This window comes from Oncorhynchus masou, chromosome 23 (assembly GCF_036934945.1).
Source record: "Oncorhynchus masou masou isolate Uvic2021 chromosome 23, UVic_Omas_1.1, whole genome shotgun sequence".
Classification (NCBI taxonomy): Eukaryota; Metazoa; Chordata; class Actinopteri; order Salmoniformes; family Salmonidae; genus Oncorhynchus; species Oncorhynchus masou.
In genome coordinates this window covers 4,028,042-4,044,625 of record NC_088234.1, presented here as the reverse complement: position 1 = coordinate 4,044,625, position 16,584 = coordinate 4,028,042, and the positions used below count along the sequence as shown (strand labels likewise).

The window sequence follows — 16,584 nt, the reverse complement described above, 5'->3', positions numbered from 1 at the left end:
AGTGTAGAGGCGGCAGGGTAGCCTAGTGATTAGAGTGTAGAGGTGGTATGGTAGCCTAGTGGTTAGAGTGTAGAGGTGGTATGGTAGCCTAGTGGTTAGAGTGTAGAGGCGGCAGGGTAGCCTAGTGGTTAGAGTGTAGAGGCGGCAGGGTAGACTAGTGGTTAGAGCGTAGAGGTGGCAGGGTAGCCTAGTGGTTAGAGTGTAGAGGCGGCAGGGTAGCCTAGTGGTTAGAGTGTAGAGGCGGCAGGGTAGCCTAGTGGTTAGAGTGTAGAGGTGGTATGGTAGCCTAGTGGTTAGAGTGTAGAGGTGGTATGGTAGCCTAGTGGTTAGAGTGTAGAGGTGGTATGGTAGCCTAGTGGTTAGAGTGTAGAGGTGGTTTGGTAGCCTAGTGGTTAGAGTGTAGAGGTGGTATGGTAGCCTAGTGGTTAGAGTGTAGGCGGCAGGGTAGCCTAGTGGTTAGAGTGTAGAGGCGGCAGGGTAGCCTAGTGATTAGAGTGTAGGCGGCAGGGTAGCCTAGTGATTAGAGTGTAGAGGCGGCAGGGTAGCCTAGTGGTTAGAGTGTAGAGGCGGCAGGGTAGCCTAGTGGTTAGAGTGTAGAGGCGGTATGGTAGCCTAGTGGTTAGAGTGTAGAGGTGGTAGGGTAGCCTAGTGGTTAGAGTGTAGAGGCGGCAGGGTAGCCTAGTGGTTAGAGTGTAGAGGCGGCAGGGCAGCCTAGTGGTTAGAGTATAGAGGCGGCAGGGTAGCCTAGTGGTTAGAGTGTGGCAGGGTAGCCTAGTGGTTAGAGTGTAGAGGCGGCAGGGTAGCCTAGTGGTTAGAGTATAGAGGCGGCAGGGTAGCCTAGTGGTTAGAGTGTAGAGGCGGCAGGGTAGCCTAGTGGTTAGAGTGTAGAGGCGGCAGGGTAGCCTAGTGGTTAGAGTGTAGAGGCGGCAGGGTAGCCTAGTGGTTAGAGTGTAGAGGCGGCAGGGTAGCCTAGTGGTTAGAGTGCAGAGGCGGCAGGGTAGCCTAGTGGTTAGAGTGTAGAGGCGGCAGGGTAGCCTAGTGGTTAGAGTGTAGAGGCGGCAGGGTAGCCTAGTGGTTAGAGTGTAGAGGTGGCAGGGTAGCCTAGTGGTTAGAGTGTAGAGGCGGCAGGGTAGCCTAGTGATTAGAGTGTAGAGGTGGTATGGTAGCCTAGTGGTTAGAGTGTAGAGGTGGTATGGCAGCTAGTGGTTAGAGTGTAGGCGGCAGGGTAGCCTAGTGGTTAGGAGTGTAGGGCGGCAGGGTAGACTAGTGGTTAGAGCGTAGAGGTGGCAGGGTAGCCTAGTGGTTAGAGTGTAGAGGCGGCAGGGTAGCCTAGTGGTTAGAGTGTAAGGCGGCAGGGTAGCCTAGTGGTTAGAGTGTAGAGGTGGTATGGTAGCCTAGTGGTTAGAGTGTAGAGGTGGTATGGTAGCCTAGTGGTTAGAGTGTAGAGGTGGTATGGTAGCCTAGTGGTTAGAGTGTAGAGGTGGTATGGTAGCCTAGTGGTTAGAGTGTAGAGGTGGTATGGTAGCCTAGTGGTTAGAGTGCAGAGGCGGCAGGGTAGCCTAGTGGTTAGAGTGTAGAGGCGGCAGGGTAGCCTAGTGATTAGAGTGTAGAGGCGGCAGGGTAGCCTAGTGATTAGAGTGTAGAGGCGGCAGGGTAGCCTAGTGGTTAGAGTGTAGGCGGCAGGGTAGCCTAGTGGTTAGAGTGTAGAGGCGGCAGGGCAGCCTAGTGGTTAGAGTGTAGAGGCGGCAGGGTAGTCTAGTGGTTAGAGTGTAGAGGCGGCAGGGTAGCCTAGTGGTTAGAGTGTAGAGGCGGCAGGGTAGCCTAGTGGTTAGAGTGTAGAGGCGGCAGGGTAGCCTAGTGGTTAGAGTGTAGAGGTGGCAGGGTAGCCTAGTGGTTAGAGTGTAGAGGCGGCAGGGTAGCCTAGTGGTTAGAGTGTAGAGGCGGCAGGGTAGTCTAGTGGTTAGTGTGTAGAGGCGGCAGGGTAGCCTAGTGATTAGAGTGTAGAGGTGGTATGGTAGCCTAGTGGTTAGAGTGTAGAGGTGGTATGGTAGCCTAGTGGTTAGAGTGTAGAGGCGGCAGGGTAGCCTAGTGGTTAGAGTGTAGAGGCGGCAGGGTAGCCTAGTGGTTAGAGTGTAGAGGCGGCAGGGTAGACTAGTGGTTAGAGCGTAGAGGTGGCAGGGTAGCCTAGTGGTTAGAGTGTAGAGGCGGCAGGGTAGCCTAGTGGTTAGAGTGTAGAGGCGGCAGGGTAGCCTAGTGGTTAGAGTGTAGAGGTGGTATGGTAGCCTAGTGGTTAGAGTGTAGAGGTGGTATGGTAGCCTAGTGGTTAGAGTGTAAGAGGCGGCAGGGTAGCCTAGTGGTTAGAGTGTAGAGGCGGCAGGGTAGCCTAGTGGTTAGAGTGTAGAGGCGGCAGGGTAGCCTAGTGGTTAGAGTGTAGAGGCGGCAGGGTAGTCTAGTGGTTAGAGTGTAGGCGGCAGGGTAGCCTAGTGATTAGAGTGTAGAGGTGGTATGGTAGCCTAGTGGTTAGAGTGTAGAGGTGGTATGGTAGCCTAGTGGTTAGAGTGTAGAGGCGGCAGGGTAGCCTAGTGGTTAGAGTGTAGAGGCGGCAGGGTAGACTAGTGGTTAGAGCGTAGAGGTGGCAGGGTAGCCTAGTGGTTAGAGTGTAGAGGCGGCAGGGTAGCCTAGTGGTTAGAGTGTAGGCGGCAGGGTAGCCTAGTGGTTAGAGTGTAGAGGCGGCAGGGTAGCCTAGTGGTTAGAGTGTAGAGGCGGCAGGGTAGCCTAGTGGTTAGAGTGTAGAGGGCGGTATGGTAGCCTAGTGGTTAGAGTGTAGAGGTGGTGGGTAGCCTAGTGGTTAGAGTGTAGAGGTGGCAGGGTAGCCTAGTGGTTAGAGTGTAGAGGCGGCAGGGTAGCCTAGTGGTTAGAGTGTAGAGGCGGCAGGGTAGCCTAGTGGTTAGAGTGTAGGCGGCAGGTAGCCTAGTGGTTAGAGTGTAGAGGCGGTATGGTAGCCTAGTGGTTAGAGTGTAGAGGTGGTAGGGTAGCCTAGTGGTTAGAGTGTAGAGGCGGCAGGGTAGCCTAGTGGTTAGAGTGTAGAGGCGGCAGGGTAGCCTAGTGGTTAGAGTATAGAGGCGGCAGGGTAGCCTAGTGGTTAGAGTGTAGAGGCGGCAGGGTAGCCTAGTGGTTAGAGTGTAGAGGCGGCAGGGTAGCCTAGTGGTTAGAGTGTAGAGGCGGCAGGGTAGCCTAGTGGTTAGAGTGTAGAGGCGGCAGGGTAGCCTAGTGGTTAGAGTGTAGAGGCGGCAGGGTAGTCTAGTGGTTAGAGTGTAGAGGCGGCAGGGTAGCCTAGTGATTAGAGTGTAGAGGTGGTATGGTAGCCTAGTGGTTAGAGTGTAGAGGTGGTATGGTAGCCTAGTGGTTAGAGTGTAGAGGCGGCAGGGTAGCCTAGTGGTTAGAGTGTAGAGGCGGCAGGGTAGACTAGTGGTTAGAGCGTAGAGGTGGCAGGGTAGCCTAGTGGTTAGAGTGTAGAGGCGGCAGGGTAGCCTAGTGGTTAGAGTGTAGAGGCGGCAGGGTAGCTAGTGGTTAGAGTGTAGAGGCGGCAGGGTAGCCTAGTGGTTAGAGTGTAGAGGCGGCAGGGTAGTCTAGTGGTTAGAGTGTAGGCGGCAGGGTAGCCTAGTGATTAGGAGTGTAGAGGTGGTGGTATGGTAGCCTAGTGGTTAGAGTGTAGAGGTGGTATGGTAGCCTAGTGGTTAGAGTGTAGAGGCGGCAGGGTAGCCTAGTGGTTAGAGTGTAGAGGCGGCAGGGTAGACTAGTGGTTAGAGCGTAGAGGTGGCAGGGTAGCCTAGTGGTTAGAGTGTAGAGGCGGCAGGGTAGCCTAGTGGTTAGAGTGTAGAGGCGGCAGGGTAGCCTAGTGGTTAGAGTGTAGAGGTGGTATGGTAGCCTAGTGGTTAGAGTGTAGAGGTGGTATGGTAGCCTAGTGGTTAGAGTGTAGAGGTGGTATGGTAGCCTAGTGGTTAGAGTGTAGAGGTGGTTTGGTAGCCTAGTGGTTAGAGTGTAGAGGTGGTATGGTAGCCTAGTGGTTAGAGTGTAGAGGCGGCAGGGTAGCCTAGTGGTTAGAGTGTAGAGGCGGCAGGGTAGCCTAGTGATTAGAGTGTAGAGGCGGCAGGGTAGCCTAGTGATTAGAGTGTAGAGGCGGCAGGGTAGCCTAGTGGTTAGAGTGTAGAGGCGGCAGGGTAGCCTAGTGGTTAGAGTGTAGAGGCGGTATGGTAGCCTAGTGGTTAGAGTGTAGAGGTGGTAGGGTAGCCTAGTGGTTAGAGTGTAGAGGCGGCAGGGTAGCCTAGTGGTTAGAGTGTAGAGGCGGCAGGGTAGCCTAGTGGTTAGAGTATAGAGGCGGCAGGGTAGCCTAGTGGTTAGAGTGTAGAGGCGGCAGGGTAGCCTAGTGGTTAGAGTGTAGAGGCGGCAGGGTAGCCTAGTGGTTAGAGTATAGAGGCGGCAGGGTAGCCTAGTGGTTAGAGTGTAGAGGCGGCAGGGTAGCCTAGTGGTTAGAGTATAGAGGCGGCAGGGTAGCTAGTGGTTAGAGTGTAGAGGCGGCAGGGTAGCCTAGTGGTTAGAGTGTAGGCGGCAGGGTAGCCTAGTGGTTAGAGTGTAGAGGCGGCAGGGTAGCCTAGTGGTTAGAGTGTAGAGGCGGCAGGGTAGCCTAGTGGTTAGAGTGTAGAGGCGGCAGGGTAGCCTAGTGGTTAGAGTGTAGAGGCGGCAGGGTAGCCTAGTGGTTAGAGTGTAGAGGCGGCAGGGTAGCCTAGTGATTAGAGTGTAGAGGTGGTATGGTAGCCTAGTGGTTAGAGTGTAGAGGTGGTATGGTAGCCTAGTGGTTAGAGTGTAGAGGCGGCAGGGTAGCCTAGTGGTTAGAGTGTAGAGGCGGCAGGGTAGACTAGTGGTTAGAGCGTAGAGGTGGCAGGGTAGCCTAGTGGTTAGAGTGTAGAGGCGGCAGGGTAGCCTAGTGGTTAGAGTGTAGAGGCGGCAGGGTAGCCTAGTGGTTAGAGTGTAGAGGTGGTATGGTAGCCTAGTGGTTAGAGTGTAGAGGTGGTATGGTAGCCTAGTGGTTAGAGTGTAGAGGTGGTATGGTAGCCTAGTGGTTAGAGTGTAGAGGTGGTATGGTAGCCTAGTGGTTAGAGTGTAGAGGTGGTATGGTAGCCTAGTGGTTAGAGTGTAGAGGCGGCAGGGTAGCCTAGTGGTTAGAGTGTAGAGGCGGCAGGGTAGCCTAGTGATTAGAGTGTAGAGGCGGCAGGGTAGCCTAGTGATTAGAGTGTAGAGGCGGCAGGGTAGCCTAGTGGTTAGAGTGTAGAGGCGGCAGGGTAGCCTAGTGGTTAGAGTGTAGAGGCGGCAGGGTAGCCTAGTGGTTAGAGTGTAGAGGCGGCAGGGTAGTCTAGTGGTTAGAGTGTAGAGGCGGCAGGGTAGCCTAGTGGTTAGAGTGTAGAGGCGGCAGGGTAGCCTAGTGGTTAGAGTGTAGAGGCGGCAGGGTAGCCTAGTGGTTAGAGTGTAGAGGTGGCAGGGTAGCCTAGTGGTTAGAGTGTAGAGGCGGCAGGGTAGCCTAGTGGTTAGAGTGTAGAGGCGGCAGGGTAGTCTAGTGGTTAGTGTGTAGAGGCGGCAGGGTAGCCTAGTGATTAGAGTGTAGAGGTGGTATGGTAGCCTAGTGGTTAGAGTGTAGAGGTGGTATGGTAGCCTAGTGGTTAGAGTGTAGAGGCGGCAGGGTAGCCTAGTGGTTAGAGTGTAGAGGCGGCAGGGTAGCCTAGTGGTTAGAGTGTAGGCGGCAGGGTAGACTAGTGGTTAGAGCGTAGAGGTGGCAGGGTAGCCTAGTGGTTAGAGTGTAGAGGCGGCAGGGTAGCCTAGTGGTTAGAGTGTAGAGGCGGCAGGGTAGCCTAGTGGTTAGAGTGTAGAGGTGGTATGGTAGCCTAGTGGTTAGAGTGTAGAGGTGGTATGGTAGCCTAGTGGTTAGAGTGTAGAGGTGGTATGGTAGCCTAGTGGTTAGAGTGTAGAGGCGGCAGGGTAGCCTAGTGATTAGAGTGTAGAGGTGGTATGGTAGCCTAGTGGTTAGAGTGTAGAGGTGGTATGGTAGCCTAGTGGTTAGAGTGTAGAGGCGGCAGGGTAGCCTAGTGGTTAGAGTGTAGAGGCGGCAGGGTAGCCTAGTGGTTAGAGTGTAGAGGCGGCAGGGTAGCCTAGTGGTTAGAGTGTAGAGGCGGCAGGTAGCCTAGTGGTTAGAGTGTAGAGGCGGCAGGGTAGCCTAGTGGTTAGAGTGTAGAGGCGGTAGGGTAGCCTAGTGGTTAGAGTGTAGAGGTGGCAGGGTAGCCTAGTGGTTAGAGTGTAGAGGCGGCAGGGTAGCCTAGTGGTTAGAGTGTAGAGGCGGCAGGGTAGTCTAGTGGTTAGAGTGTAGAGGCGGCAGGGTAGCCTAGTGATTAGAGTGTAGAGGTGGTATGGTAGCCTAGTGGTTAGAGTGTAGAGGTGGTATGGTAGCCTAGTGGTTAGAGTGTAGAGGCGGCAGGGTAGCCTAGTGGTTAGAGTGTAGAGGCGGCAGGGTAGCCTAGTGGTTAGAGTGTAGAGGCGGCAGGGTAGACTAGTGGTTAGAGCGTAGAGGTGGCAGGGTAGCCTAGTGGTTAGAGTGTAGAGGCGGCAGGGTAGCCTAGTGGTTAGAGTGTAGAGGCGGCAGGGTAGCCTAGTGGTTAGAGTGTAGAGGTGGTATGGTAGCCTAGTGGTTAGAGTGTAGAGGTGGTATGGTAGCCTAGTGGTTAGAGTGTAGAGGTGGTATGGTAGCCTAGTGGTTAGAGTGTAGAGGTGGTATGGTAGCCTAGTGGTTAGAGTGTAGAGGTGGTATGGTAGCCTAGTGGTTAGAGTGTAGAGGCGGCAGGGTAGCCTAGTGGTTAGAGTGTGGAGGCGGCAGGGTAGCCTAGTGATTAGAGTGTAGAGGCGGCAGGGTAGCCTAGTGATTAGAGTGTAAGAGGCGGCAGGGTAGCCTAGTGGTTAGAGTGTAGAGGCGGCAGGGTAGCCTAGTGGTTAGAGTGTAGAGGCGGCAGGGTAGCCTAGTGGTTAGAGTGTAGAGGCGGCAGGGTAGCCTAGTGGTTAGAGTGTAGAGGTGGCAGGGTAGTCTAGTGGTTAGAGTGTAGAGGCGGCAGGGTAGCCTAGTGGTTAGAGTGTAGAGGCGGCAGGGTAGCCTAGTGGTTAGAGTGTAGACGTGGTATGGTAGCCTAGTGGTTAGAGTGTAGAGGCGGCAGGGTAGCCTAGTGGTTAGAGTGTAGAGGCGGCAGGGTAGCCTAGTGGTTAGAGTGTAGAGGCGGCAGGGTAGCCTAGTGGTTAGAGCATTGGACTAGTAAGGTTGCAAGTTCAAATCCCCGAACTGACAAGGTACAAAATCTGTCGTTCTGCCCCTGAACAGGCAGTTAACCCACTGTTCCCAGGCCGTCATTGAAAATAAGAATTTGTTCTTAACTGATTTGCCTAGTTAAATAAAGGTAAAATAAATAAATGATCCACCAGAAAACAAAGAACAAATATATTATAATATATAACAAATATAAAATTAAAATAAAATGTAAGAGATCTGACACTGTATTTTAAGTGCCAGTTATGTAAAGCTTATGTCACCCCTTATGCAGACTGAACATTTTGTTCACGCTCTGAAAGATGAGCTGGTAAAGAACGCCCTGTTGGCTCTCCACACGGCAAGGCCCGCCTACCACCTCAGCAACGGACACGCCCATGTAACCCACGGTAATGGGACGGGTCCCAGGCTCTCCTCGGCCAATCAGGACGGGTTACGGCCGTCGATACGGCGACAGGAATCCATCCCCCAACACACGGAGTATGACGAGGAAGAAGAGTGGGTAAGATCTGTTGACCTTCTCTTCAGTATATTGGACAGGGTGTGGACTAATGTGTTGGACAGGGTGTGGACTAATGTGTTGGACAGGGTGTGGACTAATGTGTTGGACAGGGTGTTGACTAATGTGTTGGACAGGGTGTGGACTAATGTGTTGGACAGGGTGTGGACTAATGTGTTGGACAGGGTGTGGACTAATGTGTTGGACAGGGTGTTGACTAATGTGTTGGACAGGGTGTTGACTAATGTGTTGGACAGGGTGTGGACTAATGTGTTGGACAGGGTGTGGACTAATGTGTTGGACAGGGTGTGGACTAATGTGTTGGACAGGGTGTTGACTAATGTGTTGGACAGGGTGTGGACTAATGTGTTGGACAGGGTGTGGACTAATGTGTTGGACAGGGTGTGGACTAATGTGTTGGACAGGGTGTGGACTAATGTGTTGGACATGGTGTTGAATAATGTGTTGGACAGGGTGTTGACTAATGTGTTGGACAGGGTGTGGACTAATGTGTTGGACAGGGTGTTGGCTAATGTGTTGGACAGGGTGTTGGCTAATGTGTTGGACAGGTTGTGGACTAATGTGTTGGACAGGGTGTGGACTAATGTGTTGGACAGGGTGTGGACTAATGTGTTGGACAGGGTGTGGACTAATGTGTTGGACAGGGTGTGGACTAATGTGTTGGGCAGGGTGTGGACTAATGTGTTGGACAGGGTGTGGACTAATGTGTTGGACAGGGTGTGGACTAATGTGTTGGACAGGGTGTTGACTAATGTGTTGGACAGGGTGTGGACTAATGTGTTGGACAGGGTGTGGACTAATGTGTTGGACAGGGTGTTGACTAATGTGTTGGACAGGGTGTGGACTAATGTGTTGGACAGGGTGTGGACTAATGTGTTGGACAGGGTGTGGACTAATGTGTTGGACAGGGTGTTGACTAATGTGTTGGACAGGGTGTTGACTAATGTGTTGGACAGGGTGTTGGACAGGGTGTGGACTAATGTGTTGGACAGGGTGTGGACTAATGTGTTGGACAGGGTGTGGACTAATGTGTTGGACAGGGTGTGGACTAATGTGTTGGACAGGGTGTGGACTAATGTGTTGGACAGGGTGTGGACTAATGTGTTGGACAGGGTGTGGACTAATGTGTTGGACATGGTGTTGACTAATGTGTTGGACAGGGTGTTGACTAATGTGTTGGACAGGGTGTGGACTAATGTGTTGGACAGGGTGTGGACTAATGTGTTGGACAGGGTGTTGACTAATGTGTTGGCCAGGGTGTTGACTAATGTGTTGGACAGGGTGTTAACTAATGTGTTGGACAGGGTGTGGACTAATGTGTTGGACAGGGTGTGGACTAATGTGTTGGACAGGGTGTTGACTAATGTGTTGGACAGGGTGTGGACTAATGTGTTGGACAGGGTGTGGACTAATGTGTTGGACAGGGTGTTGACTAATGTGTTGGACAGGATGTTGACTAATGTGTTGGACAGGGTGTGGACTAATGTGTTGGACAGGGTGTGGACTAATGTGTTGGACAGGGTGTGGACTAATGTGTTGGACAGGGTGTGGACTAATGTGTTGGACAGGGTGTGGACTAATGTGTTGGACAGGGTGTGGACTAATGTGTTGGACAGGGTGTTGACTAATGTGTTGGACAGGGTGTGGACTAATGTGTTGGACAGGGTGTGGACTAATGTGTTGGACAGGGTGTGGACTAATGTGTTGGACAGGGTGTTGACTAATGTGTTGGACAGGATGTTGACTAATGTGTTGGACAGGGTGTGGACTAATGTGTTGGACAGGGTGTGGAGTAATGTGTTGGACAGGGTGTTGACTAATGTGTAGGACAGGGTGTTGACTAATGTGTTGGACAGGGTGTTGGCTAATGTGTTGGACATGGAGTGGGCTAATGTTGTGTGTTTAGGACAGGGTAAGGACTAACGTTGTGTTGTGTGTTTAGGACAGGTTGTGGACTAACGTTGTGTGTGTGTTTAGGACAGGGTGTGGGCTAATGTGTGTGTTTAGGACAGGGTGTGGACTAACGTTGAGTGTTTAGGACAGGGTGTGGACTAACGTGTGTTTAGGACAGTGTGTGGACTATACGTTGTGTGTTTAGGACAGGGTGTGGACTAACGTTGTGTGTGTGTTCAGGACAGGGTGTAGACTAATGTTGTGTGTGTGTTCAGGACAGGGTGTGGACTAAAGTTGTGTGTGTTTAGGACAGGGTGTGGACTAACATTGTGTGTTTAGGACAGGGTGTGGGCTAACGTTGTGTGTTTAGGACAGGGTGTGGGCTAACGTTGTGTGTTTAGGACAGGATGTGGACTAAAGTTGTGTGTGTTTAGGACAGGGTGTGGACTAACGTTGTGTGTTTAGGACAGGGTGTGGACTAACGTGTGTTCAGGACAGGGTGTGGACTAACGTTGTGTGTTTAGGACAGGGTGTGGGCTAACGTTGTGTATTTAGGACAGGGTGTGGACTAAAGTTGTGTGTTTAGGACAGGGTGTGGACTAAAGTTGTGTGTTTAGGACAGGGTGTGGACTAACGTTGAGTGTTTAGGACAGGGTGTGGACTAACGTTGTGTGTTTAGGACAGGGTGTGGACTAACGTTGTGTGTTTAGGACAGTGTGTTGGCTAACGTTGTGTGTTTAGGACAGGGTGTGGACTAACGTTGTGTGTTTAGGACAGGGTGTGGACTAACGTTGTGTGTGTGTTTAGGACAGGGTGTGGACTAACGTTGTGTGTTTTGGACAGGGTGTGGACTAACGTTGTGTGTTTAGGACAGGGTGTGGACTAACGTTGTGTGTTTAGGACATGGTGTGGGCTAACATTGTGTGTTTAGGACATGGTGTGGGCTAACGTTGTGTGTGTTTAGGACAGGGTGTGGACTAACGTTGTGTGTGTTTAGGACAAGGTGTGGGCTAACGTTGTGTGTGTTTAGGACAAGGTGTGGGCTAATGTTGTGTGTGTTTAGGACAAGTTGTGGACTAACGTGTGTTTAGGACAGGGTGTGGACTAACGTTGTGTGTTTAGGACAAGGTGTGGACTAACGTTGTGTGTTTAGGTCAGGGTGTGGACTTACGTTGTGTGTTTAGGACAAGGTGTGGGCTAACGTTGTGTGTTTAGGACAAGGTGTGGGCTAACGTTATGTGTTTAGGACAGGGTGTGGGCTAACGTTGTGTGTTTAGGACAGGGTGTTGGCTAACGTTGTGCGTGTTTAGGACAAGGTGTGGACTAACGTGTGTTTAGGACAAGGTGTGGGCTAACGTTATGTGTTTAGGACAGGGTGTGGGCTAACGTTGCTATGAGTCTGAACTGCATCATCGCCTTGGTGGACCGGCTCCAGGAGAGGGAGACCAGGAAACAGGAAGTGACCTCACAGACACAGAATGATGTCACCACCACCTCACACAACACTGGTACGGCCCCAAACTGTAGCAATACTTCAGAAATACATCCTTCCTTCCTTGGTTCCTACATCGTTCCTTCCTAGGTTCCTACATCCTTCCTTCCTAGGTTCCTACATCCTTCCTACCTTGGTTCCTACAACCTTCCTACCTTGGTTCCTACATACTTCCTACCATGGTTCCTACATACTTCCTTCCGTGGTTCCTACATCCTTCCTTCCTTGGTTCCTACATCGTTCCTTCCTTGGTTCCTACCTCCTTCCTTCCGTGGTTCCTACATCCTTCTTATCTTCGTTCCTACATCGTTCCTTCCTTGGTTCCTACATCCTTCCTTCCTTGGTTCCTACATCGACTCCTTCCTTGGTTCTTACATCCTTCCTACCTTGGTTCCTACATCCTTCCTACCTTGGTTCCTGGACATCCTTCCTTCCTTGGTTCCTACATCCTTCCTTCCTTGGTTCCTACATCCTTCCTATCTTTGTTCCTACATCTTTGTTTAGGACATCCTTCCTACCTTGGTTCCTACATCCTTCTTATCTTCGTTCCTACATCGTTCCTTCCTTGGTTCCTACATCCTTCCTTCCTTGGTTCTTACATCCTTCCTACCTTGGTTCCTACATCCTTCCTTCCTTGGTTCCTACATCCTTCCTTCCTTGGTTCCTACATCCTTCCTTCCTTGGTTCCTACATCCTTCCTATCTTTGTTCCTACATCCTTCCTACCTTGGTTCCTACATCCTTCCTTCCTTGGTTCCTACATCCTTCATACCTTGGTTCCTACATCCTTCCTACCTTGGTTCCTACAACCTTCCTACCTTGGTTCCTACATCCTTCCTACCATGGTTCCTACATCCTTCCTTCCTTGGTTCCTACATCCTTCCTACCTTGGTTCCTACATCCTTCCTTCCTTGGTTCCTACATCCTTGGTTCCTACATCCTTCCTTCCTTCCTTGGTTCCTACATCCTTCCTAACTTTGTTCCTACATCCTTCATTCCTTGTTTTCTACATCCTTCCTTCCTTGGTTCCTACATCCTTCCTAGCTTGGTTCCTACATCCTTCCTACCTTGGTTCCTACATCCTTCCTTGGTTCTTACATCCTTGATTCCTACATCCTTCCTTCCTTGGTTCCTACATCCTTCCTTCCTTGGTTCCTTAAGAAAAGATCTATAAGTGAATGGAAAGGTTACTATATCTTCAATCAATCTGACCGATTCAGATTGGGGAGAACTTTAATGAAGGATCCATTTCTGTTTGCAACTTTTATTAAGTTTCTGAAATCATTCGTTCCACAGATAATTGAATGGATTTGAACTCTCTCTCGCCCTCTTCCAGACACTTCCCGCGCTCCTTGGCAGGCCTCTCTCGCCCCTCTTCCAGAGCCGTCCCCTTCGTGGCAAGAACAACTCCTCCCTCTAGTTGTGACTCTGAAGGAGTGTGTGAGTGACGCGGTGGAGAGGGCCCGGTGTGCTATGACCTTCGTCCTCCTACAGGGGCAGCAGCATCAGCCTGCCGCGGTCAGGCACTGACACACAGACGAGATGCTGTCTTCAGCCAGGCAGTGAGTAGTGTGGTGGGATGGGGGGGGGGCTCTTGGATAGTTGATAACATGTGGTCATGTTTGGTTAGATCACTAACATGTTTGGTTAGATCACTAACACGTTTGGTTAGATCACTAACACGTTTGGTTAGATCACTAACATGTTTGGTTAGATCTCTAACATGTTTGGTTAGATCACTAACATGTTTGGTTAGATCTCTAACATGTTTGGTTAGATCTCTAGCATGTTTGGTTAGATCTCTAACATGTTTGGTTAGATCTCTAGCATGTTTGGTTAGATCACTAACATGTTTGGTTAGATCACTAACATGTTTGGTTAGATCACTAACATGTTTGGTTAGATCTCTAACATGTGGTCATGTTTGGTTATATCACTAACATGTTTGGTTAGATCTCTAACATGTTTGGTTAGATCCTAACATGTGGTCATGTTTGGTTAGATTTCTAACATGTTTGGTTAGATTTCTTACATGTTTGGTTAGATCTCTAACATGTGGTCATGTTTGGTTAGATCTCTAACATGTTTGGTTAGATCTCTAACATGTGGTCATGTTTGGTTAGATTTCTAACATGTTTGGTTAGATCTCTAACATGTGGTCATGTTTGGTTAGATCTCTAACATGTGGTCATGTTTGGTTAGATCACTAACATGTGGTCATGTTTGGTTAGATCTCTAACATGTGGTCATGTTTGGTTAGATCTCTAACATGTAGTCATGTTTGGTAAGATCTCTAACATGTAGTCATGTTTGGTAAGATTTCTAACATGTTTGGTTAGATCTCTAACATGTGGTCATGTTTGGTTAGATCTCTAACATGTTTGGTTAGATCTCTAACATGTTTGGTTAGAGTGTTGGACCAGTAACCGAAAGGTTGCAAATTCAAATCCCGAGCTGACAAGGTACAAATCTGTCGTTCCGTTAAGCCACTGTTCCTAGGCCGTCATTGAAAGTAAGAATTTGTTCTTAACTGACTTGCCTAGTAAAATAAATGTCAATAAATAAAAATCTCTAACATGTGGTAATGTTTGGTTAGATCCGAACATGTGGTCATGTTTGGTTAGATTTCTAACATGTGGTCATGTTTGGTTAGATTTCTAACATGTGGTCATGTTTGGTTAGATTTCTAACATGTGGTCATGTTTGGTTAGATCTCTAACATGTGGTCATGTTTGGTTAGATCTCTAACATGTGGTCATGTTTGGTTAGATCTCTAACATGTGGTCATGTTTGGTTAGATCCTAACATGTGGTCATGTTTGGTTAGATCTCTAACATGTGGTCATGCTTGGTTAGATCCTAACATGTTTGGTTAGATCTCTAACATGTGGTCATGTTTGGTTAGATCTCTAACATGTGGTCATGTTTGGTTAGATCCTAACATGTTTGGTGAGATCTCTAATATGTGGTCATGTTTGGTTAGATCCTAACATGTTTGGTGAGATCTCTAATATGTGGTCATGTTTGGTTAGATCTCTAACATGTGGTCATGTTTGGTGAGATCTCTAACATGTGGTCATGTTTGGTTAGATCTCTAACATGTTTGGTTAGATCTCTAACATGTGGTCATGTTTGGTTAGATCTCTAACATGTGGTCATGTTTGGTTAGATCCTAACATGTTTGGTTAGATTTCTAACATGTGGTCATGTTTGGTTAGATCTCTAACATGTGGTCATGTTTGGTTTGATCTCTAACATGTTTGGTTAGATTTCTAACATGTGGTCATGTTTGGTTAGATCTCTAACATGTGGTCATGTTTGGTTTGATCTCTAACATGTTTGGTTAGATTTCTAACATGTGGTCATGTTTGGTTAGATCTCTAACATGTGGTCATGTTTGGTTAGATCCTAACATGTTTGGTGAGATCTCTAACATGTGGTCATGTTTGGTTAGATCTCTAACATGTTTGGTTAGATCTCTAACATGTGGTCATGTTTGGTTAGATCTCTAACATGTGGTCATGTTTGGTTAGATCCTAACATGTTTGGTTAGATTTCTAACATGTGGTCATGTTTGGTTAGATCACTAACATGTGGTCATGTTTGGTTAGATCTCTAACATGTGGTCATGTTTGGTTAGATCTCTAACATGTAGTCATGTTTGGTAAGATTTCTAACATGTTTGGTTATATCTCTAACATGTGGTCATGTTTGGTTAGATCTCTAACATGTGGTCATGTTTGGTTAGATCTCTAACATGTTTGGTTAGATCTCTAACATGTTTGGTTAGAGTGTTGGACCAGTAACCGAAAGGTTGCAAATTCAAATCCCCGAGCTGACAAGGTACAAATCTGTCGTTCCGTTAAGCCACTGTTCCTAGGCCGTCATTGAAAATAAGAATTTGTTCTTAACTGACTTGCCTAGTAAAACAAATGTAAATAAATAAAAATCTCTAACATGTGGTAATGTTTGGTTAGATCCGAACATGTGGTCATGTTTGGTTAGATTTCTAACATGTGGTCATGTTTGGTTAGATCTCTAACATGTGGTCATGTTTGGTTTGATCTCTAACATGTTTGGTTAGATTTCTAACATGTGGTCATGTTTGGTTAGATCTCTAACATGTGGTCATGTTTGGTTTGATCTCTAACATGTTTGGTTAGATTTCTAACATGTGGTCATGTTTGGTTAGATCTCTAACATGTGGTCATGTTTGGTTAGATCCTAACATGTTTGGTGAGATCTCTAACATGTGGTCATGTTTGGTTAGATCTCTAACATGTTTGGTTAGATCTCTAACATGTGGTCATGTTTGGTTAGATCTCTAACATGTGGTCATGTTTGGTTAGATCCTAACATGTTTGGTTAGATTTCTAACATGTGGTCATGTTTGGTTAGATCACTAACATGTGGTCATGTTTGGTTAGATCTCTAACATGTGGTCATGTTTGGTTAGATCTCTAACATGTAGTCATGTTTGGTAAGATTTCATGTGGTAACATGTTTGGTTAGATCTCTAACATGTGGTCATGTTTGGTTAGATCTGTAACATGTGGTCATGTTTGGTTAGATCTCTAACATGTTTGGTTAGATCTCTAACATGTTTGGTTAGAGTGTTGGACCAGTAACCGAAAGGTTGCAAATTCAAATGGTCGAGCTGACAAGGTACAAATCTGTCGTTCTGTTAAGCCACTGTTCCTAGGCCGTCATTGAAAATAAGAATTTGTTCTTAACTGACTTGCCTAGTAAAATAAATGTAAATAAATAAAAATCTCTAACATGTGGTAATGTTTGGTTAGATCCGAACATGTGGTCATGTTTGGTTAGATTTCTAACATGTGGTCATGTTTGGTTAGATCTCTAACTTGTGGTCATGTTTGGCTAGATCTCTAACATGTGGTCATGTTTGGTTAGATCTCTAACATGTGGTCATGTTTGGTTAGATCTCTAACATGTGGTCATGTTTGGTTAGATCCTAACATGTTTGGTTAGATCTCTAACATGTGGTCATGTTTGGTTAGATCTCTAACATGTGGTCATGTTTGGTTAGATCCTAACATGTTTGGTGAGATCTCTAACATGTGGTCATGTTTGGTTAGATCTCTAACATGTTTGGTTAGATCTCTAACATGTGGTCATGTTTGGTTAGATCTCTAACATGTGGTCATGTTTGGTTAGATCCTAACATGTTTGGTTAGATTTCTAACATGTGGTCATGTTTGGTTAGATCACTAACATGTGGTCATGTTTGGTTAGATCTCTAACATGTGGTCATGTTTGGTTAGATCTCTAACATGTAGTCATGTTTGGTAAGATCTCTAACA

The 16,584-nt window shown here is 48.2% G+C and overlaps 1 protein-coding gene across 1 annotated transcript in view; it reads left to right on the top strand.

Moving 5' to 3' along the window:
• The window catches only part of LOC135510187 (type II inositol 3,4-bisphosphate 4-phosphatase-like), a 72,627-nt gene that overhangs the window by 40,840 nt on the left and 15,203 nt on the right, over positions 1 to 16,584 (top strand). The window contains 4 exon segments of the mRNA XM_064930979.1: positions 7,632 to 7,859; positions 11,140 to 11,278; positions 12,598 to 12,753; positions 12,756 to 12,823. Of these exon segments, the coding sequence (XP_064787051.1) occupies positions 7,632 to 7,859; positions 11,140 to 11,278; positions 12,598 to 12,753; positions 12,756 to 12,823 (591 nt within the window).